The 13,071-nt window shown below is 48.0% G+C and overlaps 1 protein-coding gene across 5 annotated transcripts in view; it reads left to right on the forward strand.

Moving 5' to 3' along the window:
• Window positions 1-13,071, forward strand: part of ndrg4 (NDRG family member 4) — a 336,617-nt gene that overhangs the window by 178,183 nt on the left and 145,363 nt on the right. For all 5 annotated transcript variants that reach the window (XM_072518539.1, XM_072518536.1, XM_072518537.1 and 2 more), the window contains one exon: window positions 6,018-6,123. In XM_072518539.1, the coding sequence (XP_072374640.1) occupies window positions 6,018-6,123 (106 nt within the window). The remainder of the gene's footprint in view (window positions 1-6,017; window positions 6,124-13,071) is intronic.

Here is a 13,071-nt window from a genome sequence, read left to right on the forward strand (position 1 = left end):
TTACTACTTCAAAACGTCCGAAGAGGCATGGACCTTTATACAAGCCGAAAAGTTGGACTCTAACTGAGGGTTTGTGAGAGTGAGGGGTGTTTAAGGGTTGAAGTATGATGGTTGTTGTATATAGGGGGTCAATCACGCGCAGGAAATGTTATATGAGCTGGGGGAGAGAGACTAGGCCGCGACAGGAGCTGCGCCAGAGGGGGCGGGGCAAGCTTTGGAAAGCACGGGGTTTTTCTCCCGCGCGCGGGAAGGGGAACGAAGGATTGATTGGGAGATTCCCACACGGGGGGGGGGGTCAAAGGGACGGCGGGGGAAGCCGGGGTCAGCAGGTGTCAGCTGACTTACGGGAGTGATATGGGGGGAGCAAAAAAGCTAGACAGGGGTCTAGCGGGGGGAGGGGAAGGGGAGGGAAGGGGGGGGGAAAGGGTTGCTGCTGCACTGGCCGAAAGGGAATGGGACACAGAAGAGGTGGTCGGGACGGAGGTCTCGCGGCTGGGAGACTGGAGGGCGAGGGAGACGCGGACACGGGACTGGCCCAGAAAAGGAGATGGCTAGTCGGCAGGGGGGGGGGTGAAAGCCCCTCCAATCCGGCTGATAACGTGGAACGTGAGGGGCCTGAATGGGCCGGTGAAGAGGGCTCGAGTGTGCACGCACTTGAAGGGACTGAAGGCAGACGTGGCGATGGTCCAAGAGACACACCTGAAGGTGGCGGACCAGGTCAGGTTAAGAAGGGGATGGGTAGGACAGGTATTTTACTCGGGGCTAGCATGTCCTCCACCAGCTGTTTGAGCGTTCCCACCATCTCTTTCCCGTGCACTCAAAATGCTTGGCAAACTGCCGCTTAAACTCCACAACCAGCACCTCGGCCAGCGTGTCCACTGTAATGGGCACAGCCCTGCCCGGCAGGCTTGCTCCCGCTATCTTTCCTCGCACCAAACTCAGACCCACAGGCGGACTAGCATTTATTCCGCTTCGTGCCGTATTCTTTTGTTGGGATTTCGACATCCTCTAATTCCCACAACTTTACTGAAGACAACTCTTATAAAAGCTTCCCCAAAACTGGGTGAAAAGGGCCAAAAAATGACAACACCAGCGGGAGCCACCTGCGACTTCCACCTACATCTCGCTAGCGGAAGTCCGTATTTGTTTATAATATTTATAATCAGATGTCAACATATAAAGGGTAACTGCTAGATAGATCTCCAATTCTTTTTTAAAATAAATTTAGAGTACCCAATCCAAATAAGGGGCAATTTAGCGTGGCCAATCCACCTAGCCTGCACATCTTTGATTTGTGTGGGCGAAACCCACGCAGACAAGGGGAGAATGTGCAAACTCTACACAAATAGTGACCCAGAGCCGGGATTGAACCTGGGACCTCGGCGCCGTGAGGCAGCAGTGCTATCCACTGTGCCACCCTGCTGCCCCAGAGACCTGCAATTCTAACTTGGGAAGAATAGATCGATATGTGAGAGGATATAAGGAAAGAAAGCATTTTTTTAAATTTTGAGTACCCAATTATTTTTTTTCCAATTAAGGGGCAATTTAGCGTGGCCAATCCACCTACCCTGCACATCCATGGGTTGTGGGGGTGAAACTCATGCAGACACGGGAAGAATGTGCAAACTTCACACGGACAGTGACTAGGGGCCGGGATTCAAACCCAGGTCCTCAGCACTGTAGGCAGCAGTGATAACCACTGTGCCACCGTGCCGACCACATAAGGAAAGAAAGTTGGTGATAAGAGAATGATGAATATGAAATCTAAACAAAGAGAGTGAAGAGTGTTCTGAGCACTCCATGAGTGAAGCACTTTTGACGTATAATTACTGTTGTAATATAGGAAAAGCCCCAACTCTGCTCTATGCTGAGACTAGCCAGCAATATGGCTGATGAGTTCTGCTGGAAGTGAGTTCATGTTGTTGTAGGCATAGGTCAGGCTGTAATGCCAGGGTATTGACCAAAACTCACCATCTGGCTTCATAAATGAGTACTCAAGTATACCCACCCCTGTGGAACTGCTGCCACCCACCCCCAGGCAGTACCATCACTAAAAAAAGAGAGGCAAGAGAAAATTGGAAATAAAATATCAAGAGAGTGTGGATGTACCAAAGATGGTGTTTAAAAAACACTGAGGTTTCACACCATTGAGCTGAAAGGCTTATATTCCCTATTATCATGTCAAGGGTATGAGTCCTTGCCTTCACCCCTCCGCTGTCAAACTAATGAGGTTTTATCTGTGTACGAAGAGGTGATGTGGTGTGCAGACAAAATATGACGTCGGTACAGAGCCGAGAATGAAATGAAAAGCTAAAGAGCAGCAGAAGGGAAGCTAATACTCTTTTGAGAAATTGGTGTGGATCATCGGGGGAGGGCCTCGGGTGACGTTCTGAGGCCGTCCTGATGGCCTGTGACGTACTTGTACGCCATTTTCGAGGGGGCGGAGCATTGCAAAAGCGCCGACTCCCCCGATTGTGGGGCAAACGGGGATTCTCCGGCCGATTGCCGAACGCGATTTCGGCATCGGTAACCAGAGAATCCCGCCACATGTGTGTCTTTTTGAAAATGTATCTACCTGTCCTATGACATTCAGTGATGTGTGGGAATACATTTGTTCCTCTACACTTGTTGGTATCCTACTATTTATAGTATAATTCCTTGGATTGTTTGCCTTCCCAAAATACATTATCATACAGTTCTCCAGATTGAACTCCATTTGCCACCTTTCTGCTCACCTGACCAGTCCGTTGACATCTTTCTGTATTCCACAGCTTTCTCTCTCACTATCAACTATGTGACCAATTTCTGTATCATCTGCACACTTCTAAATCACACCTCCTTTTTTAAAAAAATGTTTTTATTCTCCTTTTTCACATTTCTATCAAATTTACACCCACGAACAAATAATCAACAGTAAAAAATACAATGGCAAACCCCTGACCAACAATCCCTCTATCCCACCTACCCCCAAACAGCCCCCAACATTTTAAATACAAAACACAAAAGAATCAGGAATCCACCATTAACCCATACATAATCAGCAATAACCTATACATTCAAACCCAACACCCCTTTCCCCATGTTCAATGCCATCCAATTCTTGAAAATGCAAGATGAACAAGGCCCATGAGTTGTAGAACCCTTCCATGCTCCCCCTCAACTCGAACTTCACTTTCTTGAGCGTGAAGAACTCCAGCAGGTCCTCCCACCACACCGAGGCACAGGGCGGAGAAGCTGACCTCTGCCCCAACAGGGGCCCGCCTTCGGGCGATCAGCGAGGCGAAGGCTAACACATCTGCCTCCGCACCCGCTTCCAACCCCGGCTGATCCGACACCCTGAACATGGCTTCTAGGGGACCTGGTTCGAGTCTCACGTGCACCACCTTCGAGATTACCTTGACGATCTCCCTCCAATAACCCTCCAACTTTGGACAGGACCAAAACATATGAACGTGATTTGTGCCCCCCCCCGCCCCCCAGTGTTCACAAACATCCTTCACACCCTCAAAGAGTCAGTTCATCCTCGTCCTTGTGACTTGCACCCCATATGCCACCTTCAACTGTTTCAGCCCCAACCTCACGCACAAAGGTGAGGCATTCACCCTCCAGAGCACCTCACACCACAACCCGTCCTCCATACCCTCCTCCAACGCTTCCTCCCATTTTGCCTTAATCCCCTCCAGCATTACCTTATCCTCCCCCAGAATCACCCCACAAATCGGCGACACTACCCCCTTCTCCATTACACCTCCTATTTTTAAGTCAAAATCATTGATATATCCTATAAAAAGCAAGAAACTTAGTACTGCCAGTGAGTGGGAAGGGTGGTCGGTTCACCCTGATGTTTTTGTAGAGAGGGAGTAGTGCCCTGAACCTTTAGAGGTGGGAAGGGTTGCCCTTCTGTGTGTGGGGATGGGTAGGTGTTCCCCTTGTCCGTGGTAGGAATGATATGCCAGGGGGCACCTGTAAATGTGGCACCCCGATCTCTGAATCTTGGCATTGCCGGTGTATCTAGGAATTAATCAGGGCAGCAGTGAGAAAGCGGCAGGGTCCCATCTGCCACCTGATTAAATGAATCAACCACAACCATATTCTGCCCAATATGTATTAATATGTATCACAGTGTGAGTGGGCATCTATGACAGATTGCTTGCTTGTGACAGTATGAGCATATTTATTCCTCCTTTATCTTATAATTTTGCATGTATTTAATACAGTATAAATGATTTTGTTTGATAATATGACTGCATTTATTACATTGTCAGTGTGCATTTATAATAATGACTTTGGCTATCACAAGTTATTTATATATATTTATGTTGGGGTGAGTGTACTTTCAATGAGTGTGTGTGTAATTAGCTGATGTATTATACCATCAATGAATAATATTATAATGGATGTATTGAGAGGATAGACTTTACAATAACTGGTGCATTAAAAATTAGGAGGGAGGAGTTAGTGATTATATGAAAATGAAATGAAAATTGCTTATTGTCACAAGTAGGCTTCAATGAAGTTATTGTGAAAAGCCCCTAGTCGCCACATTCAGGCACCTGTTCAGGGAGGCTGGTACAGGAATTGAACCTGCGCTGCTGGCCTGCCTTGGTCTGTTTTCAAAGCCAGCTATTTAGCCTTGTGCTAAACCAGCCCCACCATACCCATGCCCATTCACACTGTGATACATATTAATATATATTGGGCAGAATATGGTTGTGGTGGATTCATTTAATCAGGTGAGAGGATGGCGGATGGGACCCTGCCGCTTTCTCACTGCTGCCCTGATTAATGGGGCTGGATATATGGTGGTGCATTGCAAGAGGCGGATTTGTGTAATCATTAATTTTATTAGGGGTATTTGAAGGAGACGAGTCTGTATAGTCACTGTAATAATTCCAGGAGGCGTGGAGTGAAAAGCCAAATTGGTTTATTTTAAACTGAAAACACACTCAAGAAACGCCTCAGCCCACGACTATTGAGAAGTGCAGGTCTGGGTCTGAGAGCTACGTTTAAAGGTCCTGCTAACGAGCCCAAGCTTGGCGGGCCTCCGCCTGCTCTCCACAGGAAGTCAGATTCTACAAAGCTCACTGGGAGATCCATCAGCGATTCCCCGTGGTCCTTGTGAGGGTTATCACAGTCACTCCTGATTTAATGAGGTATGTGATAGAAAATCTGTATGGATAAGAAGGAGTCTGTAAACAATTGCTGATTATTGCTGAGAAAAGAGACACACTGGGCAGCATTCTTCGGCTTCCCAGCCGTGTGTTTCTCGCCGCTGGGAGGCGGTGCGTCATTTGCTGTTGACGGGGTTCTCTACTCCCGCCATTGTCAATGGGATTTCCTATTGAAGCCATCCCACGCCGCTGGGAAACCCACAGGTGGGGCTGCGATCCTGGCAGGACCAGCAAATCCCACCGCCAGCGAACAGCCAGAGAATTCCAGCTACTGAAAGGCTTTTGTCTTGGACTTATCAGAACAAAAAGCTTTGACGGCATGTCTCTTTTTTCAGCAATTCTCAAGATTTATGGGGGAAATGGTGTCGTGGTGGCATTGTCGCTGGAACAGTAATCCAGACATCCAATCTAATGCAGATGGGGAAATTTGAATTTAATAAAAATCTGGAAGTCAATGATGACCTTGAAAACATTGTCGATTGTTGAAAAAACCCAAAGGTTCACTAATGTCCTTCAGGGAAGGAAATCTGTCGTCCTAACCCAGTCTGCCCTACATGTGACTCCAGATTCGCACAGCGATGCTGTTGACTCTTAACTGCCCCCCACTGAAATGGTCCAGCAAGCCACTCGGTTCAAGGGCAATTAGGAATGGGCAACAAATGCTGGTCCAGACAGCGATGTCCGCATCCCAAGAACGAACAAAAAAAAATACCACCAACTAACTAATTGCTGACTACTTTTGCAAGAGATTACAGAATGTGGGTCAGTACAATCACCAACTTTTGAGTGGTGGGCAAAAAGAGGCATTTCCAGTCACTGATTTCCACTTTTATTGATCCTCAACAGGAGCATGACATTGAAACCCCCTATGGGATGTTGCATGTGGTGATCCGTGGCGCACCAAAAGGAAACCGCCCGGCGATTCTGACCTACCATGATGTTGGGATGAACCGTAAGTACAACTGTTTACACTATTCACTTAGTGAAAGCACATGGTTCAGAGTTATTGCATGGTATTAAAATATATTTGGAGCCAATTTCTCTACATAATTTCTATACCACAATGAAGTGACACAATGAATTATGTACAATAGGAGTGAATGGAGAGCGGTTTGGTATTGGAATTCTATATAATGGGGATGAATAGAAAATGGTTTTGCCCACTGAATTATGCACAATGGAGGCAGGTGAATGGGAAATAGTTTGGTCTAATGGAATTCTATGTAATGTATTGAATGTGAAGGGGTTTCATTTGTTAGCATTCTGCATGATGGATTGAATGAGAAGCTAGGCCAATTGAAATTGTATTTAATAGAATGGAATGGAAAGGGATTGGGCTATTGGAATTCTATGGATTATGATTGAATGGGAAGGGGTTCATGCTGTTGAAATTCTATAGGTTGTGATTGAATGGAAAGGGGTTTGTGCTATTGGAATTCTATAGGTTGTGATTGAATGGGAAGGGGTTTGTGCTATTGGAATTCTATAGGTTGTGATTGAATGGGAAATGGTTTGTGCTATTGGAATTCTATAGGTTGTGATTGAATGGAAAAAGGTTTGGAATATTGAAATTCTATGGGTTATGATTGAATGGAAATACTTTATGTTTGGATCAAAATTATGTTTATAGGGGGTTCCCCCAAAACGCGGCTCTCCCGAAACAAGTTTGTAGGGGGTTTCCCGCAAAACGGGGTTTCAAGACCCCTTTCTCCAGCATGCTTCTAGCAAACGTCCAAGTGATCGTAAACAAGCTGGACGAGCTTAACACTAGACTCACCTCTCAGAGGGAAGTGAGAGACTGTTGTGCAATCTGTCTCACAGAGGCATGGCTCACTCATGCCTCACCAGCTGTGCCATACAACCTGAGGGCTTCTCAATTCACCAGATTGACCACACGGTGTCCTCTGGCAAGACAAAGGTTGGAGGGGTTTACCTCCTCATGAATATCTCCTGGTGCTCAGACGTGGAAACCCTGACGAACTACTGCTCCCCGGACCTGGAATACTTGACTGTGAAATGCCGCCCATACTACCTTCCTGGAGAGTTCACTTCTGCCATCACCACAGCAGTCTACATTCCACCCCAGGCGGAAGTGAAGAAGGCGCTTGATGAATTGTACACCGCTATAAACAACCTGGAAACGGAATATCTGAAGGCCTTGTTCATTGTGGCCAGGCACTTCAACCAGACCAACCTCAAACATGTTCTGCCAAAATTCCACCAACAAATGTCCTGTCCCATTCTTGTCCCTTGCTACACAACTATCAAGGGTGCCTACCGCTCCATCCACCAACCACATTTTGGAAAATCAGACCACAAGACAGTGCTCCTCCTCCCGGCATACAAGCAGAAACTTAAGCGGGAAGATCCGGTGAAGAAAATCGTGAAATAACATGGGGAAAAGCGAGATATTTGCGATCCAGGCAAGAGGACAGGAAAAGAGACTGGGAGAGCTACTGCTTAGAATGGTAGGGAAGAGCTTTTGATATCTGGGAATCCAGGTGGCCCGGAAATAAGAGATACTACACAAGTTAAACCAACCCCGGTTGGTAGAATAAATGGAAGGGGACTTTATGAGATGGGACATGCTTCCGCTATCACTGGCAGGGAGGGTACAGACCGTGAAAATGACGGTCCTCCCCAGATTTCTGTTTGTCTTTCAGTGCCTCCCCATCTTCATCCCAAAGGCCTTTTTCAAATGGGTGAATAAGATTATTTTGGGCTTTGTGTGGGCGAGTAAAACCCCGCGAGTGAAGAAAGTATTGCTGGAGCGCAGTCAGGAGGAGGGTGGGTTGGCGCTGCTGAACTTCTGCAATTACTACTGGGTGGCTAATATAGCCATGATCACGAAGTGGGTAGTGGGGGAGGGGTCGGCATGGGAGCGGATGGAGGCGGCGTCATGGAACGACACAAGTCTGGGAGCATTGGTAACGGCACCTCTGCCATTCCCGCCGGCCCGATACTCCACAAGTCCGGTGGTAGTGGCGGCTCTGAGGACCTGTGGGCAGTGGAGGAGATATAAGAGAGTGGAGGGAGCATCGATTTGGACCCCGATTTATAACAACCACAGGTTTGTACCGGGTAGGCTAGGTGGCGGGTTCCGGAGTTGGCAGAGGGCAGGAATTAGAAGGATGGTGGATCTATTTATAGATGGGAGCTTTCCCAGCTTGAAAGCCTTGGAGGGTAAATTTGAATTGCCAGCATGGAATGGTTTTAGGTATTTGCAGGTGCGCGACTTCCTGAGAAAACAGGTGCCAGCCTTTCCGCTGCTGCCACGAGGGATACAGGATAGAGTAGTCTCCAGTACCTGGGTGGGAGAGGGGAAGGTATCAGATATTTACCAGGAGCTTTCGGAGGCGGAGGAAACTCCAGTGGAGGAGCTTAAGGGCAAGTGGGAGGACGAGCTAGGAGGAGAGATAGAGGCGGGTCTATGGGCGGATGCCCTAAGCAGGGTTAATACATCCTCATCATGTGCCAGGCTTAGCCTGATACAATTTAAGGTAGTCCACCGGACACACATGACAGTGGCTAGGATGAGCAAGTTTTTCGGGATAGAGGATAGGTGTGTGAGGTGCGCGGGAAGCCCAGCAAATCATGTCGACATGTTTTGGGCATGCCCGAAGCTCAGAGGGTTTTGCTAAGGCAATGTTCACGGTGCTAAAAACACGGGTGGTGCCCAGTCTGGAGGTAGCGATCTTTGGAGTGTCGGAAGATCCGGGAGTTCAGGGGGCGAAAGAGGCCGATGTCCTGGCCTTTGCCTCCCTGGTAGCCCGGAGACGGATCTTATTAATGTGGAAGGGCTCGAAGCTCCCGAGTGTAGAGACCTGGGTTATTGACATGGCTGGGTTTCTCAGTCTTGAGAAAATAAAGTTTGCCTTAAAAGGGTCAATGTTAGGGTTCTCCCGGAGGTGGCAGCCGTTCGTCAACTTTCTCGGGGAAAATTAAAAATGTCAGCTCCAACTTCATCTACAAGTTTGCTGATGACACGACCATAGTGGGTCAGATCTCAAACGATGGCGTGCCAGAGTACAAGAGGGAGATAGAGAATGGTGCAATGACAACAATCTCTCCCTCAATGTCAGCAAAACTAAGGAGCTGGTCATCGACTTCAGGAAGTGAAGTGTCGTCCACGCCCCTGTCTGTATCAATGGTGCCGAGATTGAGATGGTGGACAGCTTCAAATTCCGAGGTGGAAACATCACCAACAATCTGTTCTGGTCCACCCACGTCGACGTGACGCTGGTGCTAGCCCCTCACTGGTACTGGAATCGGTGAGGGGTTCACGGCGATTTTCCTGATGTGAACGTCCCGCGGAATCTCCATTCGCGCCGGCACTTATCCTCAGAAACAGAGAATCCAGTCCCATGTCACCTCATTTTCTGTTGAAATCATTTTATTCGGTTTCTAATATGTTAACATTTTACAAATAAAACAAAACACTGCAAAATAAGAAGACTAACAGAAACCCGCCCCACACTCTACCAACCAACACCTCAATAACTCAAAGAATAGCCCCCCCATCCCTAACCCCTCCAACCCTCCCCCTCTTCTAGCAGCTGACGGTAACCAACTCTTTAAAGTGAAGAATAAACAGGCCCCATCTCTTGTGGAACCCCTCAATCGCTCCCTTGAAGGTAAGCATAACCGTCTCCAAATACAGGAACTCCGTCATGTCCCGAAGCCACACTGAGGTTCATGTCTCCTTCTTGATGGTCAAATATTTCTTTTGATGAATATTTTGTTTCTGAGAAAAATAATCAACATGCCTTTTGATTCTTTCATTGTCTTCCTGCAACAGTACAGCACACGCATTAATTGCCACCTTAAATGACTTGGCATAATTAGGTGTCATCAGCACTGATGGAGTGGTTAACACAGTTTTCAGATGATCAAATGCCTCCTGACATTTCGGTGCCCATTGAAATTTCCTTGGCTTTTTCAGAAGTTCAGTCAGTGGAACAACCACACTGCTGAAATTTGGCACGAATTTCCGGTAGAAAGCACTCATGCCCAGAAATCTCAGAAGTTCTTTCCTTGTTGATGGTATTGGAACTCCCCATTAGCTTTCTTTTTCACATTCCATGGGGCCATCTGACCATGTCCAATTGTATGGCCTAAGAATGTGACTTGAGCTTTCACAAATTCACTTTTAGCCAAGTTTACCACCAAACCAACTTCCTGTAGTCAATCAAATAATTCCTTTAAATGTTCCAAATGCTCTTTCATGTTTGACTGAACACCACCAAATCATCAATATACACTGCACAATTGTTTAGTCCAGAAATTACCTTGTTGGCTAATCTTTGGAACGTTGCTGGCTCATTCTTCATTCCAAATGGCTTGACTTTAAACTGATGAAATGAAATGAAAATCGCTTATTGTCACAAGTAGGCTTCAAATGAAGTTACTGTGAAAAGCCCCTAGTAGCCACATTCCTGCACCTGTTCGGGCAGGCTGGTACGGGAATTGAACCCGCGCTGCTGGCCTTGGTCTGCTTTACAAGCCAGCTATTTAGCCCACTGTGCTAAACCAGCCCCTGATACATGCCGGTTATGGTGGAGGAAGGGAGACGGGGCCTGGAAGCATCATTAGGGCTGAGGGAAGTCAAGGAGAGCATCAACTCCATGCAATCGGGGAAGGCACCAGGTCTGGACTTCTATAAAAAATTTGCACAGCACTGGTCCTGCACCTGCAGGAGATGTTTAATGCCTCGCTGTCGAGAAGGGACCCTGCCGCCGTGCGCAGAGGCCTTGAAATTGCTGATCCCTAAAATAGACAAAGACCTGCAGCACGTACAAATCCATCTCACTCCTAAACAGTGACGTCAAAGTCCTGGTGATGGTCATGCAAGGCTACTGGAGAGTTGCGTGATGGAGGTAGTCGTGGAAGATCAGATGGGCTTTGTCAAGCACAGGCAAATAACAGTGAATATCAGACGCCTGCCGAATGTGATTATGACGGGAAGAGACACCAGGCATGATCATCTCCCTTCGACAGAGTCGAATGGAAGTACCTCATGGAGGTTCTAGAACAGTTTGTGTTTGAGCCAGGATTCATCTCATGGGTGAAACTACTGTCCAGCACTCCCATGGTGAGCCTGTGGACGAACGGCATAGCTTGGGTACTGTGGGTTACACCGAGGCACGAAGCACGGATGTCCCTTATCCTCACTGCTATTTGCCATTGCAATCTAGCCACTAGCCATCGCTCTCAGATCGGCGAAGAGTTGGAGAGGCATCCAGAGGGGAGACAGAGAGCACAGTTTCCTTCTATGCAGATGACCTGCTCCTCGTGTGTACTGCCCAAGTTCCTCTTTCTCTTCAGATCCCTCATGATCTTCACCCCCAAGACCTCCCGAACTTCCACCACTACCACAGGGCAGCCACCGCAGAGAGAGTACGGAGCTGGGTAAAAGACCTGGGAGCAGACTGGGTAAAAATGGAGGAAAGTTCCGGAATGGGGACATCCCTCTGCACACTGGCCACAACCATACTCTAATTCACCCCAGCCAAGTACTCGAAAAACTCAGTGGTAGTGGCCAGGCTCAGAGCATGGAACCAACTCCGATAACACTATGGACTAGTAGTAATGTCCGCCCTGACCCCCATCTGCAAAAAACATCTATTCACCCGGTGGCATTGGACACCTCCTTCAAAAGCTGGAGACAAGACGCTGACAGTAGGGGACCTATACACATAAGGCAGAACAGAGGCCCTAGTGGAACTAATATACAAGCTATAGCTCCCAAAAGGGAACGAGTTGCAATACATGAACTTCCTCAGCAAGGAGACAGCAACGTTCCAACCACTAGGCCATTCCCTACTGGACAGACTTCTAACCACAAACGAACTAGGGGTCAGTAACTGCGCCGACATGTATGGATGACCACTGGAGGAGATAAGATCACCATGTATGAGCATGATTATGTACAAAGTATGTGAGCGTATTTACATGAGTAGGAGCTGACTTATATACAAAATACGTGAACGTATTTACTTGGGAAGGTGTCTAGTGCAGATAGAGTGCCTACAACAAATTAGGAAGAAACAATATGTACAGATGTGTAAACGAAGCACAAGGCAATGCAACATTCAGTCTATAAGTTCAGTCTCTGTGGCGGGCGACAAATTCTGGTTGACCGCCTCAAGGGTGGGTCAGGGCCCGCCTGCACTGGAATGGGTAGAGCTGCGTCCAACGTAGACGGTGGCAAAAGAAACGGTAGATCGGTGACCTCTTGAAAGGGTGTATCCTGAGGAATCAGCAGGCGAAGCGGGACATCACGTTCAGGTGGCGAGCGTGGAAGCAGCCGCAGTGCCCGCCTATTACGGTGAAGAAAAGAGCCCTCATGCATGCGAACGAGAAATGATCTGGGGGCCACTCGCTTGACCACCACAGCTGTGGCAGACCAGCTACCATCAGGTAGCTGAACACAAACTCGATCAGCAGGGACCAGAGCAGGGAGATCTGTGGCCTGGGCATCATAGGCCGACTTGCATTGGGCCCGAGACAGTTGCCTTCTTTGCAGGACCGGAAAATTGTCAAGGTCCGGGACGTGGATAGCTGGCACCGTCGTCCGCAGCTGTGCTGGGGACAGGCCAGCAGACAAAGGAGTCGCCCTGTAGGCTAGCAGTGCCAGGTGAAAATCTGAACCCGAATCAGCAGCTTTACACAACAGTCATTTTACAATGTGTACCCCTTTTTCTGCTTTCCCATTAGACTGGGGATAGTGGGGGCTTGAAGTAACGTGCATGAAATTGTACCATCGGGCAAAACCCGTCCACTCCTGACTGAAGAAGCATGGGCCATTATCTGTCATGACCGTAAGTGGAATGCCATGACGTGCAAAGGTGTCTGCGCGCAATGATAACTGTTGCTGATGTGAGGTCATGCAGTCTGACCA

This window comes from Scyliorhinus torazame, chromosome 10, assembly GCF_047496885.1.
Source record: "Scyliorhinus torazame isolate Kashiwa2021f chromosome 10, sScyTor2.1, whole genome shotgun sequence".
Taxonomy (NCBI): domain Eukaryota; kingdom Metazoa; phylum Chordata; class Chondrichthyes; order Carcharhiniformes; family Scyliorhinidae; genus Scyliorhinus; species Scyliorhinus torazame.